General features: G+C 30.2%; 3 protein-coding genes across 3 annotated transcripts; all 3 read right to left on the bottom strand.

Moving 5' to 3' along the window:
* Window positions 1-48: 48 nt before the first annotated feature.
* On the bottom strand, window positions 49-3809 carry LOC125071375 (leukocyte elastase inhibitor-like). The gene is made up of 7 exons (XM_047681593.1): window positions 3728-3809; window positions 3002-3429; window positions 2239-2415; window positions 1446-1659; window positions 1069-1283; window positions 770-952; window positions 49-399 (listed from the first exon to the last, which is right to left on the bottom strand). The coding sequence occupies exons 1-7, from the start codon at window positions 3741-3743 to the stop codon at window positions 118-120; spliced, it is 1515 nt and encodes a 504-aa protein (XP_047537549.1). The 5' UTR covers window positions 3744-3809; the 3' UTR covers window positions 49-117.
* Window positions 3810-5834: 2025 nt separating this feature from the next.
* On the bottom strand, window positions 5835-9438 carry LOC125071388. The gene is made up of 5 exons (XM_047681610.1): window positions 8701-9438; window positions 8127-8272; window positions 7447-7680; window positions 7132-7370; window positions 5835-6270 (listed from the first exon to the last, which is right to left on the bottom strand). The coding sequence occupies exons 1-5, from the start codon at window positions 9332-9334 to the stop codon at window positions 6066-6068; spliced, it is 1458 nt and encodes a 485-aa protein (XP_047537566.1). The 5' UTR covers window positions 9335-9438; the 3' UTR covers window positions 5835-6065.
* An 810-nt stretch (window positions 9439-10248) lies between these two features.
* LOC125071277 (serpin B3) lies at window positions 10249-20626 on the bottom strand. The gene is made up of 8 exons (XM_047681446.1): window positions 20504-20626; window positions 18447-18493; window positions 12976-13100; window positions 12167-12833; window positions 11840-12039; window positions 11400-11585; window positions 11149-11287; window positions 10249-10720 (listed from the first exon to the last, which is right to left on the bottom strand). Exons 2-8 carry the CDS (start codon window positions 18463-18465, stop codon window positions 10530-10532), a joined length of 1527 nt encoding a protein of 508 aa, XP_047537402.1. The 5' UTR covers window positions 18466-18493; window positions 20504-20626; the 3' UTR covers window positions 10249-10529.
* Between the last annotated feature and the right edge of the window lie 543 nt (window positions 20627-21169).

The following is a 21169-nucleotide window of genomic DNA, read 5'->3' as shown; positions in this document are numbered from 1 at the left end:
CATATTCCTAATTATTATTATAAATAATATATACATTTTAATCACGAGAGTGAAAATATAAAACAAATAAATCACATTTTATTTTTTCACAAAAATACATTAAAACTATAAAATTATTCATTGAGACGGATCTTCAATTTTCGCTATAAACAATGGTATAGCAAACTGTGTGTCCCACAAAACGGCAAGGAATGGTCTATTTGCTTGGAAGATAGCTGAAGGTTCATCATATGATAGGGCAACGGCTGCAAAACCAGCTGCACCTACTGCGGATAGACCTTGCTCGTCGACAGATAAGTATCCTGTGTGAACTGCTTGTGAAATCTCTGGAGCATAAGTTCTGTATGTTCCAAGACCCGAAAGGTCAGTCTTAGGTGAGAAGATCTTTGAGATGTTCATCTGTTAAATAAAATACAATTATTGGTATAAAGAGTTAGAACTCTCTAGTACAAATATCGACCACAGAAGTAATTAACCGGCTAAATGTTGTCTACATTATACACGCACTTATAGTGCAAGTTAAATGAAAAAATAGACGTGAAGTGCATTGTGCATTTATCACTTCACTCTTGCCTTGCGAGCTTTCCGAGTCCCTTCAAATTCCAGTTCAGGACTGTCTCCAACAATTTTCTTTAAAAGAAAACTAATCTCTTTTATAGGTCCGACCAGGAGTTCAGAATCGGGTCATATTGATCTGCCGTTATCATATTAAAAATTTGGTGAAACCTATACTAAAAATGTTAAAGATAAATCTGATCGAGTCACTTACGTTTTTCAATACCGGTATCATATCAGTGTCCGATTTAATCGTGAATTTCGGTATTTCTAATTGTACTTCAATTTCTTGGAAATTGTGATAACTCACTAATTTAGTATTGGTCAATGCGTTTAGTGTTGTATCCGCATCTGATGACTGATGCGGAAGAATCAATATCAAAGAGTATTGGTGACGCTAAAATAAAAATAAATAAATGAAGCGTATTGTAAACTAGCATCTTATCTTGAAACTAATTAGGATCTAACACTGTGTGACTTAACTAGCATCTTAGCTTGAAAACAATTGCTTACCTCAAACGGCATAACTGTTATATAAGCTTTTGTTGTCTCATCAATACCATACTTAAATGAATGACGCATGCGCATGAAGGGGACCGATTTAGCTTCTCCGCTGTTCAAGTGGAATATCAATAGCTTGGTGGCTTCTTTATTGAATTTCGTTTCCCAAAGTCCTTTGAAGTACACAGCGTTTGCAATCACCAATTGAGTGTTATGATTGACAGCATCTAAAATTAATTTATTTCATGCTTTAATTTTATTTTTCCATTCATAAACAGCAATATTTATTAATGCAAGAAAGTAGTTATGTAATCAACCAACGGGTAGATTTTTAACTGTCTTTTAATATTTAGTCATAATATTCGTAATACTTTTTTTACAATACTTACTGTAAGGCAACAGATCCTCAATCCTATTATGAGTTTGTATGGCGACCCATTTGTTCATTTGCTTCACAGCTTGTACAGGTCTCGAAAAGTCCATGACTGTGACTTCACTGCCGAAGTTCAGTATGGCAGTTTCTCTGAAATCGGGGTTAATTTCGAAACCATCGCCGATAAATAAATTATTTGAAACAGTCAGGATATTACGAGAGTTACGTTTCTGAAAAATAATAAATACTGGTACTTAATAATATTGATACTTTTGTGATGAGTTATTATTTTTGCCATAACAAATTGGTTATAACAAAATAAATTGCTACATAATATAATTATTGCTTTTCTTATATATATTTAGTCTTTACTTCGGGTTATTTTGATTATTAATTATAGAGCGGACGCCTGCAATAATTGTACTAATAGTCGGTCTCATATTAATATCAATAATTTTAAATATTAAATAGTTGAGAATCTTGTTCTACTAGATATTTTACTAATATTAACTATTTTAAATCTTTTGGTAACATAGTTAACTCTAATATGTTCAAGTCTAAAGATAAATTGTCTAAAGTGATAAGTAACTAATATAATTACATCAAAAAAAAAAAAAAAATACAAATAATATGAGCTATTTTAATTAGTTTTCATTATAATTGTAAACTGCGCGTTTTCATTGTGAGATAAAATGACTAATGACAACTCAATCATTAACTAGTTAATAAAAAAAAATCTTATATGCTTTTGAAATTAGTTGTCTTCAAAATGGTTTCGTTGTTATTAAATATTATGTATATCTTCTTACTTTCATGTCATACGTTAATCTTCTATATGTCGGGGCTACGACTTCAGGAGTCATTTGCAATATCCTCGTTATTTCATCCAGAGCCTCGCCAAATACTGCCTGTTGCAACAGAGCCAAAACGGTCGCGATTGAAGTCGGTGAAACTATGATGTTACCGGATTGCAAACGGTTTATACTCTGTAATATAAACCAAGCACATGTTAACTTCAGTTGTTAAGGCACAAATAGATCGAGAATATGAAGAATATTTCTAATTATATATTTAAATTTATTGTTGTTAAAGTAATGATAGATTGTTTGATAATTACTATTTAAATAGCATTAAACATTATAGAAACCAAAATAAGTTACATTACAATATTTATTTTAATATTAACAGCGTAAACTATAAGTAAATGTTTTTAGGGAGTGATTATTTGATTTTGAATAATTTTATATCAAATATTCTTTTTTTGAATAAAAAAAAATACGTAAGAAATAGACATATCACAAATTATAATAAAATATAGTTTAATTCAATATTGCTCAACTAAATAAGGATATTATTCCCTAACTTTTCATATTTCATGAACTTTTTGGTGAATTGTTTGAGTGAGTGACAGTCGCACTTACCAGATGTCTTAGCGTGCGTTTGAAAATTAAGAGTAAATAAAGAAAAAAAAAATTCAAATTAGGGTTATAATTGCTAAGTTGAAATATTAAATAATTTAGCGCGGAGGGGCCCCTCGGGAGTAAATTAAATATATAATTTATTTCTCCATACCTTAAACAGATTAACACCAAAATTCGTTATAGCGTACGTTACATTATTGAGATATTCCACGTCTGTTTTACCCACACCAACAAATCTGACAGGTTTCGTGGTGATTGGGGACTCCTCAGAATCAATAGGTCTTATCGGCTGCACTCCACTAATAGTGTTAACATTATCATGATTGAATAATGCAGATGGTTCATTAGGCAATCTATTGTCCTCTCTGTTCGCTTGTGCTTCAGCTTTTCTTCTATTGAGTACATCTTGAATGTATTTGTCATAGCTACTGAGAGCATCATTTTTGTTTTCGCGGAATGTAACCGCTTTCTCTTGTTTTTGATTAATTTGAGGAATAACGATACCTCTTCTTTGTTGTAATACATTGTTCCATGACTGCGTTTCCACTTTACATGATATTGCGCATAAAACGCATAATGCTTGAAAGAAGAGAATAAATAAAGAGTTAGTTTAACGATTTTTAATTTGCGAAATATGTGGGTTATAATACGTGTCTGATGAAACGCTTGGAGCTTAAACACACGAATTTAAACGTGTATTCGAATAAGTCGTCATTCGTCATACAAAAAAACTTTCAAAGTACTATGTCGTTAATTGGATAATAAACAAAACTATTAGAATAATTTAAGCAAAATAGCCTTAATTTATATTGAAATTTCATCATACACGCTATGATTGAAAAAATAGCATTCGTATAGCACTTACATACAAACTTACCTATTATACTCTTCATAACTGCACTGTGATGCTGTCCTTTATTTTAATTTTGTTCGTAATAAATTTATTTATTCTTCTTTACATAAGCTTTATTACAAATACTATATATTTATAAAAATACAAAAACATTCGCACGACTTCGAATTCAACTCACTACTACATGACCGTAAACAAGACTTTAGTAGTATCTTAATTTTAATCAGACGTTACTTCTGACGCATGTTATTGAATTTTAAACTTTACCGTCTTAGTTTAGAGTAGATAATCCTGTGTGATTATTTAGATATATGTTACAGTATATTTAGGTTACATCTGTTTGTGGTTTTCCCAGGCAAGCAGGTTTCCTCAACGCTTCTCTTAATACGTCTTTGAATATGTTTTAGTGGTATCATTTAGTTGATAAAATAATAAGAGGTGAAGATCAAAGTTGATTAATGTGGTACTACGAATACTCATTAAAATATTTATATGTAATTAATAGCACTTATAATCAAATAATAGTATTCGTAACTGAAGTATGCTTAGATACACTTTTATTAAAATTATAGAAATTATAGCATAGAAGACGCAACCACAAAAACTCGAAATAGTCGCGATTCCAAATTGGGTTTTATTTAAACTCAATTCAAACGTCACGAATTAAATATAAGATTTGAACATTATTATGGTTTTGTTATAATTCAACTCGATTAGCAATCGCGTTATGTTAAACAACTAGTTTTTGTTTAACGGACCTCACTTTGCATGTTCTTGTTTCAAATGAATATAAAAAATACAGGAAATTATTTATACGAATGATTAATAGTATACAAGTATATATACTGTTTTGAAATTTTAAGATATCCATACAGATACACTTTTGAGCACAATTTTATTAAAAAAAAGTTTGTTAACTACCGACTACCGACGTAGATCGTAATTCTAAACGAAATAACAATACAAAACTCGAACAACAATTTCGTAAAGACTCAAACTATATTCAAAATATGATATATGCTCTAATCTAAACAAAATTAAAGCAAATTCCTTACGAATACTCGGAATCATCTTACGCATTCAGAATCATTATCTTCAGTAAATTACGTATTATCGTGCAATGATGTGTACATATGTTTATATCTGTATTTATGTATATATTAGATGATAGGTATTGAATAGTTTGTTTTTATAATTTATGCAAATTTTTTGCAACGATTAGAAAATACCTTGGATGGGATGAAAAGGACAAGGATATATATATATATATATATATATATATATATATATATATATATATATATATATATATATATAACAATAACAATATTTTAACATCCAATTTTTTGGGGCGCACTGACATGTATAAGACTGTCTTATGTTTAGTTCAGAAACTGAAAAAGATATTAGCTTATATTTACAAAAATAAAATAAAAAAAACTTTGCTATTGAATATAAGAAACATTTTAGAAGTTAGAATTTTGTGGAATGAAATATTCATAGTACGTTGAAGGCACTTTTACTCTGATGGTTCTGATTTATTTTATTTTATTATTTATGTATAGATTATTTAGATATTAACTAATAATTTGTGAAAGTAGCTCTGTCTGTCTGTTTGTCTGTCACTCTTTCACTGCCAAACCAATGAACCGAATTTGATGAAATTTAGTATGAAGCGAACTTGAACTCAAAGGAAGGAAAAAGTAGCCGTCATGTGACAACCAACCCTTAAAATGCGAGCGAAGCCGCGGGCGACAACTAGTATTGAATGTGAGGAAATCTTTGTTAAAAAGGGAAGGTTATCTTATTAAGCGAATTCTAGACCAGGGAAGCCCAGCAGACGTGGTCCTGTCTGTATAATATATTAAAACATCACAGTAGTTTATAAATTAAAAAAATACATCCTGGCATTCTATAATTTGACTTTAGATTTTTAACCAACTACGTAAGCTTGTAATTTGAATAAACAATGAAGGCGTGCAAGATCATCTGTTCATGCATATTTTCGCTATACTGGAGTTATGAGTTAGTCCTTCGTTCATGAATTACATCAGATGCGAAATAATTTAACCCAAAGTCAATAACATGAATTTTAAGCTTATAATTGTGGGTAGAAAAAAAGAACATGATGTAGAATTAAATAATTTATTTTACATTTGTCTTATTTTGAGTTCGTCTTCTCATTACAATCATTTCAATAAAATAATAAGTATTGGTCAAGTTTTGTCAAGTCTCATTTACATAGACGATTAAAAAATAAGAGGAAATCGAAAATAAAAATTAATAGTAGTACAATATATTATAGAAAAAAACTGACGAAGTTTAAACGCTAATTATGCTTTGCTAATTTAATTCCAGGCCATCAGGCGGGGACGACTCTTGTATCTATAATTGCAAGTTCATTTGCTGAACTAATAATTTTCTGAGCTACATAATGGGGTGGTGTGCCGTAATACTCGAGTGGTGCCTTATATTCGTATAACGGTGTCGAAATCAAACGAACTCCCCTTCTTTGAACGGAGCAGACGTAGGAAATATTCGACGTCTTCTTCACAGCTGCTTTAAATCTAGAAACCAAAAATAACAAATATCAACGTTTACGTGTTAATCAAGTATGTTTCTAATAAATAAAGTTATCTATAGAAAGTTTACTAAGCATTCAACCAATATACCATTTTTTTAAAGAAAATCTAATCATATCAAATCATATGATACGCTCGTACGGGTGTATGTAACGGTAAATTTATTATGTATGTATTTATAATCCAGTGCTACTTTATTGCATATATAAATGCTCTTATATAAATGCAGTGCCTGAGGTCCGAAACTATCGCATGTCACTAAAAGTTGTTCGTTTGTTTTTTCAATAAATTATCAGTTGTTTTTTATGCTCGCAAATAAAACCTTGGTAACGCTGATCTTGCATCTAGCTTCTTTCCAGTCATGGCAAATTATTGTCTCATTACGGCATTGGTTGGCGGACGAGCATATGGGCCACCTGTTGGCAAGTGGTCACCACTGCCCATTGACAAAAGCGCTGTAAGAAGTATTAACCATTCCTTACATCACCTATGCGCCAACAACCTTGGGAACTAAGATGTCCCTTGTGTCTGTTATTACACTGGCTCACTCACCCTTCTTACCGGAACACAACAATGCAGAGTACAGTTATTTGACGGTAGAATATCTGAAGAGTGGGTGGTACCTACCCAGACGGGCTTGCACAAAGCCCTACACCAAGGGAATAAAGAGTGCACTTGTAACTGTGCACACATTTTTGTACACTTTATCTCCTGTTCAGATTGTTAATCTCTATGGAGAAATGCCACATTCCTTGAAATTCCTTCAACATGAATTGAATATTGGACTTTCTATTTACAATTCATTTCAAGTAAAATATTGAAATAAATCATTAACCGGTAACTTACACTGGATTCGTTTGAAGCTTTACCATAGCCTCCTTCTTTCTCAAGAGCAAAACGGCGTTTCTTACAGCTGCTGCACCGATCACTGATGGACATTCATTGCAGAGGACTTTATCTATCATTAAACCAGATATACAAACAAATGTTGCAGCTACTTCAATCTCACCGGGATGCAAGTTATCGCACCACCATGACAGGTATGTTATAAACTCTTGTGGTACTACAGGTTGAGACGGGAATTTCTGAAATAAAAGAATTAATCATAGAAACTTACTTACTTATTGATGAAGATTATGAATAAATCTTAAGCAGTCTTACCAATTTATATAGTACAGCTTTTTCAGCTGCTAAAAGATTTCCAGTCGTAAAAGCGTGGCTCGCGAACCTAACTAACCGCTTTGCGGTAACAGCTTGGCCGTGGATTTTCTGCGCAATCCAATAGCAAGCTGCTGCGACAAGTTGCAACTTCTCTAACTGGACGTGACCAACGGCTAATATTGAATCCAGATACCAAATCGCAGATTGAATTACTGCTGGATTTCCATCTGAACCCTATAAAATTAAAAAATGCTTATAATTATATTATCTTACATACAAAGCCACAAGTATCTTGAATCTCCTTTTATATCTTTTTCGTTCCATTTAATTTGCGATTAACATTTGTTTATCTTATAGGCCAAATCTTTTGTATAACAACAATTACCGATAAACATATTTAACTTATATTGTTTATCTTAGTAATAAACTGGTCCATCTTATTCTCTAATAGAGAGAGAACATTTTTAGCACAATAATACCTTTAGTAAGGTTCAAATTTGGACTACAGTTTTATATCAATTATTTTTTTTTATGAAGGGAAACGATAATAATACTCAATCAAACTCCATCTCCGTATCACTAGCAAACACTTTAGTCAGTAACATAATATGAAGCTCTTATTATTTTAATACAATGTTTTTTCCGTCTAATTAAAACAATTAAACAGTAATTTAACTCACGTTAACTTTTATCAGCCAGTTGATTACACATGCGCGTGTTATGTTCGGTATTCTTGGCAGCACTGTTCTATTCTCCACATTCAAAAGATACGTAAATAAGTCTGCCGTATAGTCCCGGTTTAAGCACTTCATGTATGACTTTTTAACTAAAATTAATAGAAAATCAATGGATTTAACAAACATCGCATTCAAACTAATACATCAAGAGATTAAATAACATAGTGTATGTTCCAAGGGATATAATCATTGCATTAATAAAAATGGAATGTAACTTAAAGATATTTCCCGCATTTAACACGATATATATGTTGCATAAAACACAGTTTTTTCACGAAATATTTATGATTAAGAATTACCATAACTATATCTAAATCATTTTTAATGAATTGCTTACAAAATATTTAATATCTAAGTATCATTATATACAAAGACTCTTACCAATTAAGAAAGGCCTTGAAAAATGTTATAATTTAGGTAATAGTAAGTATTACGCATCAACTGGCTTCTCCGAGCATTTAAGGAACAAATTAAATATTGTACCTTGTATTATATATATGATCGGATAAATACTTACGTGAATCTGGCGACTGTAAATTGTCTTGCAGGCGTTCATGAAACAAGCGTCGTCTATGTCTCTCATCTCCTTTCTCATATTTCACCTTGGGCGAAAGACCTTGCAATTCTCGACTATGCGGTCTCTTAAGACTTCTTTTTATATTTCTTACTTTGTTTGGTTCTAATGTTGGTGATTTTAGAGCTGGCGTAGCTGCCTTTTTTGTTTCTCCGAGACAATTCTTTTGACGATTATCATTGAAATATCGCAATTCTTTATGTTTACTTTCATCGAGTGCACACTCATCATCACTAATAACTATAACACTACAATCTTGAATGCTTTCGTCCTTAAATACTTTATAGTCCCAGTCTAAGTCTTCAGTATTTTGTCGAACAGTAACATGCCGAGCATTTATCTTAACAGGACATTTAATTTTTGTTTTTATTTTTTCAACTTTTTCATTTTTGTGACTAGGCCCTGCATTATTAACTATATTGTTTGATTGTTGATTAATAGTCTTCAATGGATGTCTCTCATTTTCTGTCTCCTGTTGTCTCTTTAACACGTTTTGTGGTATTGGAGGTAACGGTTCTGTAGGTAGAGGTATCTTTGATTTTACCTTCATTCTAATATTTTCTTTGTCGATATCCATTTTAATAATAAAAGTAATATTTAAATACTAATATTTATACATAAAGTCTCTCGTTACTTTCTTTTGCGTTTGATCACGACCGGCGTGAGCGTTTAATTCCTCTGACAACTGAATGACGATTATATTTAAGAGTACCCGCTTTATATTTGAGTTTTTGTTTCAAAAGTAATATGTCTTGTTCAATTTAAAACAGACTTACAACTTTAACTATTGGTATTCCTACCATTTACATGTATTTAAATTTATATTTGTATAAGCTTTTCCAAAAATAAGTCAAAATCCATTATTCAATATAGAAGCACTATTAAAAATAATTATTCACTTACTCATTGATTGTCATTTGTGAAAAAAAATCAACTAAATTAAATGAAAAAAAAGTGGTGTACAGTTTATAAGTAAAATTATAATTAAATAGCTAATTCATGGTCATTTATATATTATTACTATTTTTTGGAGTAGTCGTGCAAAATGCCTCATTAAAAGTATTACACCTCGCCTTATTGCCTCCTCTGGTAACAGGAGGGCTGTTGTTGCCAGTGGATGGTTCATTTTTTGCCCAGAGGATCGGAATTGCGGTTCAACGGGGAAGCATTCTTGCCACCATTCCACGCGGTCAAGATTTATACAGTAATTTAAGGACTTAATGTTAATAATTCTAATGTATTAAAATAAATAATATTTTATATTTTTCTTTTATCTATGATACAGACTTGCATGGTAATATTCACAAAGCTAAAGCAAGCGATCACTTCAAATGCTACATTTATATAGCAATATTCATGGTGATTGGCGAAACGCCATTAATACATTTAATATACGTAAATTAATTATGATGCATTTTTAACTATATAAAAATACAACTTCTACTGTAAACGAAAACATACCAGCAGGTTTATAAATAATAAAAAATCATATTTCTGTAAAAATAAATAATTTATTCTTAAAAATATCACATCATCTAAATAATAAATAAACTTAACGCTAAGTTAACCTAAGCTGTGTACTTTATCATTATCAAATGCATCTGGTTCCGTTGGAAATATCTATTTCTTAAAAGAAAACTCCACAGCAAAAAACACACAAAATTATTAACTTAATGGAGTGGGATGTAACTTGAATAACAACAGGGTCTTTTCACTTTTAAGATTAACAGATTAAAAAGATTTTTGAATTCAAATACCATTCCGGTACTCTTTTATAGCGAAAAGTCTGATGGCGACTGTGGGTCGGTGACTTTGCCGGCGACAACTACTAAGTTGTCCAAACGGTCGACGATGTAGAAGACAAATGGATGCTCGACGCAAAACTTTCGGGGTTCTTTGATTTCAGTCAAGGGAAGATTCTTTAATGAAGCCAATTCATCAGCTTCTTCGTCAGCGTTGCTTGCTATAAGAAAAAATATTAAAAAAATATATTATTACGATATCAAAACATCCAAGTTGGACAATTAATAACTTATCGTTCAGATACTACAATAGTAAATGAATATGAAAAAAAAAAAACAATATAATAATATTCATTAAATTGTTTTAAAAATTTCAGTTTGAAATTGTCATACACATTTCAAATTTTTGATACAAATATCCAATAAATTTTACAATTATCGATCGATAGTTCTAATATTTCACGCTCGTCTTTTACGGTGAGCTTCGAGCTTCCTTCTTAAAGAATACAAGAGGTATAACTATAATTTGTAAAACAAATAGTTCACGATAAGTCTAATAAAGCAGATATCAAATATATACCAACTGGTTCCAACAATCGGTAAAAATCTATTATTCTAAATATTTCAAATTTACTAATGTCCAAATTACCTCCAATCATTGTGGCTGACGAATCTGTGTTGTCAACACGCACTGCTACATTTTGTACGAGCTCTTGTACAAACAAACCTTCTTTAGAAGATATTCCTGTTAAATCTGCTTCCCGACCAAAGATGCTACTCACACCAAACTGTAACAAATACAAATTAAATACTTTAAATTCCAATATTTTGGAAATATAATACAAAGAGATAAAAATGTTGCAAATTTAGTATACATTTTATATCTGACTTCTCTTTTACCTTAGCCAAAGCTGTGAGCGGCTTAGTTGTTGTCTCTACATAGAAAGTGGGTAATGAAACTTGTAATTCCTCTTCTTTAAGATTTTCTTGGATGTCCGGTAAAGACGTTGCCGGTAAGTCAGCGATCAATCTTGTAAGACCGTCGCGCGTCCGTGGAACGAGCAGCATCAGAGCATAACGACCACCCTAAAAAAGTAGAGTTTAAAAAACATCAAAAAATAATATGAATTATTTTGTATATGAATAACTTGGAAAACTAAAGAAATTAAGATAATCTTGACTTCAGACAATTCACGTTCCACTTTGAATAGGCTTACAAGATTCATTTTAAGTTGATATTAATGCTATAAAGTTTAAACAGAATGATTTATAAACTGTTTCATTTTGTCGAAAATATTTATTACTATTGTGCATAATTAATTTGGTGGTAGTTTACTTACATCATAAGGTAAGAAAATGGCTTCACTGTCCAGATCTGGTAAAGAGCTGGTCTTAAAAGTACCATGAGCTTTCATCATTGGAACTTGCTTCTTCTCAGTGTTGGACTTGTAAAATACACCTGGTTCTACTTTGGTAAATGGTTTCTTCCAGGACCCACGGAAATACATACCGTTGAAGATCAACATCAACGAGTTACTTGCTGAAAATATAAAATAATTTAATAAATAGCCCAAAACTAAAGAGAAAATTTAAGATAGTTGAAATAATATTTACTTAACTTAATTCTAATGTGACTTAATTATATTGTTTGGTTGTATAAAACTTACTTTTGCTAGACTTCTTTCCAACACTATTGACGGAAATGCTTGAAGCTATATCATGTTTTTCGTTTAGTACTCTTAGACTACGCGCATGATTTCTTGCTTCAACTGCGACCATAGTTTCTTCCTCATCGCCAAATTCCTTTGAATCTTCGGAAGTCTTCACTAGCTTTATCTGTTCTTTTATATTCTTAGCCGGTTTGTATTGCATATGAGAAATGTCTACTTTTTCTGGAATATCTTCAACAGCGTATGTTATTAATTTCTCATCAGACTCTTTCGGCGGAATAATATCAGGAATTTCTTCATTATTAACATTCTTCTCCGCTCCATCGTCTTTAGGTTCGAGAGAATTGTATCTCTCAACAGATCGTACCTCAGTTAAGTAATAATCCTCTAGAATTTTCTTGTAATCGTCATTAATTGTATAATTTTTATAAACGTAAAAGAAGTTTTTCAACTCTGGCTGATTATATTTGTATTCATTTCTATATTTAAGACGATCCATTATATAACGATAAGTTTTTCTCGTAAGATTCTGATCCTCAGGTAAGTGCAAAGCTGAAATTAGTTGATTTCTCGTATCACCGCGTGCTCCTTCGGCTAATATTGCAAGAATCGTTGAATATCCAAGAGGGGAGAAAGCGATGTTTTTATCATCGTCGATATAGCTCTGTAATAGGAATAAAAATATTCAGTAACTAATACGGGGTAGCACGATTAATACGGAAATATAGTTTTATTGATAAAAATAAGAGTTTGTGTTTATAGGTAGATATAACTACTTAAAATTATATTAAAGTATTTTTGAATACCTGTAAAATAGTCGTAGAAAGTTCATTTGTGGCTTCTCCAACAAAACTTGTAACTTCGGATTTTTGGTTCGATCGCTGGCGGCGCACCCATCGAGCGCTTGTTAGCCCGACTGCCACCAGTAAAACTGTAATCAAAACCATCGAAAATTATGGTAAAAAAAAACAATAATATATGTGTGTGTGCACAGCAAAGCAAATTTAAAGGTACATTTTTTATATATATAATAACTGTTAAGGTACCTATAAAATAAATTGAAATATTCTGAAGTGGAAATAATACCATAAAATATTTTTCTGATTAATCTTTATTATATCTCCACAGATTTTTGTCTGTACTGTTTTTCGAGTGTATTTGTTTATTTCGCTCTGGCACTTGTGAAGTTCTAATACATTGTATACATAAAACTATTACATTTTTCTACGTTTAATTCAGCGATACCCCATCTATCGACTGTTTTCAAATTAAATTTTCTATTCAATAAGAACCAATAACACGCATTTAGATAAATAAAGGCATTTAATTAATTATAAATACAGTATTACTTGTTTTATTAACTGGTCTAACAAGAGCCGTATGCTATTAACATACATAGGAAACAAGATGTCCTTATTCAAACGTAGCATTAAAGATAACTGATATTGATCAAACTAGTTGTGAACGAAGATTGTAGGTCGCTAGCGGTAATAGTGCAGTACACGGTACACGGAGATGCAATTTATTCGTTCCCACGGACTTTAGAAACATTTCTATACGTTTCTCTTACTTATATAGTACATTTTAGCTCAATATACTTTATAATAGGAAATAAACAGGTAATAAAGGTAACATATTAATTTACCCGTTAAATCGCAATCCCTATTCTCTGGCCGTTTAATTAAAACAACTCTCCATCGAAGTCTCCATTGAAGGAAGGTGTCTATTTTACCTTTAATATTCCTTTTTTGCACTATTACTGTTACTGTTACTCCACTGTTACTCCTACTTCAAAATGTTTCAACTGCAAACGGCTCAAAGATATAAATATGAAGATATTTATTATATATTCTATTTCTCTGTATAAATAGACATTGTAATAGCTTTTAACTTTATTCTTTGGGAAAAGCCTCAAAGACTTACCTAAGATAGATACCAGAAAAATAGGATTTTATATTTTGAAACAAAAATTACTTAGTATACCTACTTCCTATATAAGATAGCAAACACACGGTTTAAGATGGTAGCATCGCTCGCCATCAACCCGCGATGTAACCATACTTTTACATTTAGATAGCTTTTATATAAACCAGACATGATACACTTATTTTATGTCTTATTTACTACTCAATAGTTAAAATATTTATTTAATTTAGACGCCATCGAGCACCATATAAGTCGGCATTTAAAGTAATTGAGAAGGTTTCTATATAATCCACTATGTTGCAACTAGCTGTTTACCGGGCTGCATTACATCGACTTCAACAACGTTCAGCCTTTCGCCATGACTATGGCGTATACACAGATGAGACAACTCTCTTGGATTTTGCTAGTATTTATACATCTAAGTGATAATCATCTGACATAAACTCTATTCAAAATTTTAATAGTAATAAAACCGTTTATATGAATAGTGTTTAATGTGCAATCACTGTAATTCTTGATTAAAAATAGTTGACACATAGTAATTCCCTTGCTAAGTTACGGTTTTGATATTGCTTATAGGGTAATTAGTCTGATATGTCGACAGATGATACGTACATTTTTCCGGGATATCAGTAATCTATGTGCTATTCCTGACTAGAACATATTTTATATTAAAGCAAGTTGAAGTAAAGCAACTTGTGAATTGAAATGATTGTATAAAAAGTAATAATCTTAAATAAAAATGTATGAATACAAGATTTAAAATTACATAATAAATTATGAGAGCTTAGCAAATTTTACATACAGCTCACATTTACAACCCAGTACGTAGCAACGGTGATTACATACATTACACACTCGAATACTATAAGCTCATTGTACATAATAATTGCTTTATAATTATTAATTTTAAATATTTTAATAAATAATAATATTTTTTCAAACTAATTTTAATTTAATAAAAATATTATTATTTTGAATAATACTCAGCCCAATATATCTATTTTTACAATTGCAGTAATATATCAGTTATATAATATAATCTTTGACCTCCTTTGACATAATATTATCATGGTCAGTTTAAACATAGCGGCCGTGCGCGCAATATATGTAAACACTTTATTAATGCATGACACGATGCACTTAAGTTAGATCAACGTTGATTTTATGTGCTCAGTAGAAAGTCGATGTGAGAACGGATGTGAAAGACCGACGTCATCGCATTGAATATAGTTTTAAGATTTATTTTTAGCGTGAATAACGTGCACTATTATTTTGTTGTAGGGCTTTGTGCATGCACCTCTGGGTAGGTACCACCCACTCATCACAAACTAACGCTTAATAGTCATACTTAACATTGTTGTGTTCCGGTTTGAAGGATGAGTAGGCCAGTATAACTAAGGACCCAAGAGACAGTAGGTTGGCGGCGCATTGGAGATAAAAGGAATGTTTTTTTTTTTAAAGCGCCGATGTCTATAGGCTGTGGTAACTACTTACTATTCCATTTGCCCATACGCTATTTTTCATTAAAAAAAATGTGTTATTAAAGTAAAAACTAGTTTATAGTACATTCTTACCTAGACTCGTACAAGTAAGGCACGGCAAGTACGCGGTGAACGTACTGCGATGACCCTACGCTATTGTACTCTCATGAACGAGTACCGTCAACATTAAAATACTATTATAGCATAGAATTAGGCGCTAAATTCAAGCTTTTTCAAGATATATTAAATAAATACATTAAAATTATACTATATTCCAAACAAATATAATAAACAAATATAATAATAATAGTTTATTAATCTTGTATTCATAAAAGATTGATTGATTTTAGTCATAATTAGCTTAAAAGTATAATATAAACAAGTTTTTTTTTGTTCCGTGATTGCATAAAAAAATTTAAAAAAAGTTTTATTACAAAAAAACAAAATTTTTTTAAAGTAAAAATATTTTTTTGAATTTGGAACAAAATTAAACGATTAAATGGAGACAAATGAAAAATGTATTTAAAACATACATTTTTTTATATAACATTTTTTTGCTAATTCTACTCTACTAAGCAATCTAGCGCATACATACCGGCTGGGAAAGTAATCAGTGAGCTCATTCGGACAATAAAATTATTACACTGTATTAAAAAAAGTGTCTGTACTATTTAAAGCGCCCTATTTGATTTTTTGTTTCTTTTTTTTAACACAAATAAAAATACCAAGTCTAAAGTAAATCATACTTAAATTAAAATTATTATTAACCCACAGTTTTTAATGTGTGTGTTAACAGATATAATAAATATATCTACTATTATATAATAAGAAAGAAAATATTGTTGATTTTGTATTTAATATCAAATAATTACCTATGATAGACTTATTATTTATTTGTAGGTTCTAGCCACTTAACTATCGCGATTCCATATCATAGCATCGGCAATTCAACAAAATTTTTCAAAATAATTAAATAAGATTGTTTTTTTTTTTTCTTTATTTAAAGAGTTTTTTCGTTAAAATGAATATGCCACTCTGTAAAATTAACAATAGAGTAATTAAAGTTAAGTTAGTACTACTTATAATATTACGCTATCCTTTCTATTATTAAGGCCGATCTTAACTAATTTTATTAATTGAGAAGCTTTCTCTGTACTGGGATCAGCTAAAATGCTATTAAGGTATCCCACACAAGATTTTAATTGTGATACAAATGACATATTTTGTTTATAGTCCTCGTTCCGGGCACATTCCATTATAATATGGAAGGCGTCTTCTACCACGTTGCAAGATGTACAATTCGGGGAATTAACTTTTCTCATTAAGTATGCGAACTTATTCAACGGAATATGTCCGGAACGTAAATAAGATATTAATTTAGACGAATTTCGACATTCGTTCATTGCTAAAAAAAAAATAAGCTACATATTATATAAAAAAAGAGGGTCAGCTGGACGATATCTTATCATTATTAAAAAAATAAGCCAATCCAAAATAAGCGTCATTGATCAATTTGACATGGCAATATGAACGTAAACTATAAAGATGTTTAATATTAAATATGTATAAATTATTTTATTTATGTATGTATTCATTTGAAACACCACCGGCCTATTCCAGAAATCACTCAAATCAATCAGTAATCAAAATTACACGCGCTGATGAAGTGTGATACACCACTAAATATATTTACCACATTATTAAATTAAAATAAAGATATCTTTTCGTATTAATTTGGTGTATTTTTAATGCATATTCTATCAAAATATTAGCTTTCAGTACTCCTTCTCCATATAAAATGTAACTGTGTCAAATTAAAGGACAAAGTTTTTGCTTCACGTATATATAATATATTGAATAAGATTCCGTGAAAAACCGCAGAAGTCTTTCCAAGATATTTTAAAAGCAGAAAGCTATTGTTTCCATAGTGTAAGTGAAATATTATTATTCTCACGTAGAAAGACGAATAATTATTATCCATACAGCGGATGTCAACATACAAGGTTGCAATACAAATTGATGCACAAAAGTTACATCTTTATTTTACAAATGAATGTTTATATGTTATCCATTTGGAATAACTCTCCAGCCTAGAAATATCAACTATCTTAAAAATCATCAGTTCAATCACGCTTTGAATCTTATTACCAAAAAAATATGGTTTTTTTTTTCGCTTTACTTGTTTTTATGTGGATATGACGTTTTATGTTATTTGCTTCCCTAGAATTCCGTGTCGGAATCGCGCAACAATTTTTTTATATAATTATTTTGTTTTTACACGATCATGTGAATCGAGGATTAAATTATATTTTTGTGATTATATTACAACTATTTTACGGTTTTCATAATTTTCTTTACTAGTGCTACGTGACATTGTATCTAGCCAAATGCCATGATTCTAGGTCAACGAGGCTTGATTTTTTTTTATTTTCCAAGACATTACAGAATTAAGTATTCGATATTTATTTCAACCTATACTTCTTCGTCCTCCTGAGATGAATGGTTTTAACAGACGGAACGACGGACAACGAAGTGATCCTATAGGGGCTCCGACATTCCTTTTGAGGTACGGAATCTTAGAAAACACTTATAAAATTTAAGAAATAACAAAACCTTTTCAGTAATTCCTAAAGAAAACTGCTTCTTTTTTTTATAAAAAACACATATAAGGTTAATTCCTGTAAATGCCCATAACCAATAGGTTAATGGACACATGTGACAGATTGCCTGACACGTGCAGGTGTCCTCTCGTTGTTTGCATTTACCACTAACCACGAGACGAATTATGAACACAAATACGTTATGATCTAGGTTTATATCTAACTGTTTATAATGTACTCATAAGTAAGATAAGATTCTAAACTTACCCAAGTATAACGGCTTCATTTTACAGATCACTCGCTCCAGCTATTAACTGTAAAAAGAAAACATGTTAATTGATCGACATTTTATTACAACATACATAGAAAACTTTTGTGTTTTCTCAATAATTTATTCTAATAATATGCAACAGTTAAATTTTTAAGCAAAGGAGTAATTTATTCAGTTAAACTTATATTTAGTACCAAAAAAAGTAGTTTAATTTGTCTGACGATTTACAAAATAGATCGATATCTAGCTTCATAAATTATACGCATTTTGATTTAATATGAATTCGGATAATTTATTCATTTTTTATATATTTATATGTTGATTGAAATAATATTTTTAAGGCTTACTCTGTATTCACATGCAAATGATAATTGTATATAGGTTATTAATATAGGTATTACTCGAAAAAAAAAACACGATACATAGCAAAAGTCATGCATTGTGTAGAATCATGGCCTTAAAATAATAATGATAGATTCAAGACGGTCAAGTCTGAACATAGCTATAATAAGTGTTGTATAATAATTTGTGATTTTCCTGTAAGTGTTTTCTTTGTGTACTTCGTTTTTAATTACGTTACATAGCTGATGATTATTCAACCGAATAATTTTAACTTCGATATTAAAAATTATAATAAGCAAGTGAATGTGCTGTTATTTGTATATTAGATATGCATTTCTTACGATAGTCTTTTATCTACTTTTTCTCGGCGGTAAAATATATATAAAGATGTTCTCTTAAAGTATAGCATACTATTCAGTTCAATTATGTTTAAAATCCATCATTATAAACTAAAAACCGTGGAGTTACCTATGCAATTGTATTCATTTACCAAAGCGTAACCAAAGTGTAATCCCATTGTATAAATTTACTAAATTGTGTTACTTGACAGATCTTCTCGATATTTTTTTATATTCGCATTTTTTTTTTTATATATTTAATTTGTAAGGTAAGGTAAATTAACCATCTAAGGCTCGTACGTGCCTTCTTGAATAAAGTCTATTTTGAATTTGATATTTTTTATCTTTTTTCCATAATTAAAATCATTTAACCATCCAAAATTTGAGATACTTAAACTTTAAAATATAGATAAGATTCTATATTTGAAATAAAAATATGTTTCAAAAAACACTACATCTTACAACACAGAATCTGCTGTGATTTACCTTAGATATGAAATAAAAATAAATGTCACGAAAATGATTTTTTTTTTTACGGAATACTGATTCCGTAATATAAAAAAACTTTCATCTACGTGAAGATTAGCAATGTTAATTGATTTTCGTGATTTTCCTCATTATATATCGCGTGACTTAAAATGAAAAACGTTAGAAATTATTAAGTCCGGTTAACATTATTCGTGTTAATGAATACCTAACAGTTTATATAAAGAATCACTAATTATGTTATAAAATAATATTATTTATTTAAACAATAAGTTCGCTATATGTTGCAAGGAGTTTTTATTTATAATTTTTTTTTTTAATGAATTCAGAGCTAATTTAACGTTCTTATTTTATTAACTTTAACTTTATTATATACTTTACTTTAAATTTATTATTACCTTTTTACATAAGTTTATAACTACATTGTAAGCGAAGTTATTTTATTCGATATTGTTAGAAATTAGTAAGTATTAGCATAATATATAAAACTATAAAAATGAATATGAAACTCCACAGTGTATTTTTCATTTAAACGAGTTATTTATAAAAGATGAGTACATATTTATAGAAGATCAACGTGACATCACATTCGTGTAAATGAATTCAAATATTAAGTAGTCGTCCGCGATGACAACCATATACCTCAAAATATTTGTAAGTAAAACCGGCTCCATCAATAAACACTTCAAATACCTAAAATAACCTTAGATCCAATGATGCCATCGCCATAATTAATCCTTTAAAATGTCACTACAAATTATGCATTAAAAATTATTAAAAAATTCTCAGACGGCTCAAAATTACACTTTAAAATCGAAATTTTGCGTAATGCACTTCGACGAGTAAATTTGACCTACATTAAGCAGTTGTTAAAATAAAATACTTACACGCAAGGCACAGGCACAATTTAAAAAGATACACAGATTAAAAAATATATTGTCAAAATACGCGGGAAGAACGGCCGCGTTCGTGCTGTGGCCGATCGTGAATGACGTGCACGGAAGCTGCTTCGCCACACTTTATATCAACATTTAACAGTTATGTTTGAATAAACAACAGTCCGTATAGAACTGACAGTGGAAACTAGAAAAATGTGAAAATGTAACATTTAATATCATGTTAATTTAAGTTATACGTACTTACTTAGAGAAATAGTAAATACTTTAAAGAATAGTTTAGAAATATTAAAACATATTTTAATTTAATAACTGCTTAATACCATAGAGTTTTCTTTCTTCTTTGAAAACGATGAACAAGCCGTCCCGATTTGGTGGTATTATATAATTTTCTAAATTATGAGTTTCCAATGTGTCTTGTGTTCAGTGAAAATTTGTGATTGCGGCAGACAGACAAATAGTCAACAAATAGCCGATATAATTTAAATACATATTCACAACGATAAGTCAATTCAAAATGTAAATTTCAAACTTATCCTTTAGAATATTTTATTCCTACTTTTATTCTAAATACCATAGCTTTAGGAAATACCAACTGCATTTTTTTTATTAGTAAAGCCTGTCTATAAACTCGTAGTTCTCTAGCACATGTCCCGA

This window comes from Vanessa atalanta, chromosome 19 (genome assembly GCF_905147765.1).
Source record: "Vanessa atalanta chromosome 19, ilVanAtal1.2, whole genome shotgun sequence".
NCBI classification, from domain to species: domain Eukaryota; kingdom Metazoa; phylum Arthropoda; class Insecta; order Lepidoptera; family Nymphalidae; genus Vanessa; species Vanessa atalanta.
Note: the sequence above shows the minus strand (reverse complement) of the source record. Positions and strands in the feature narration are given on the sequence as shown.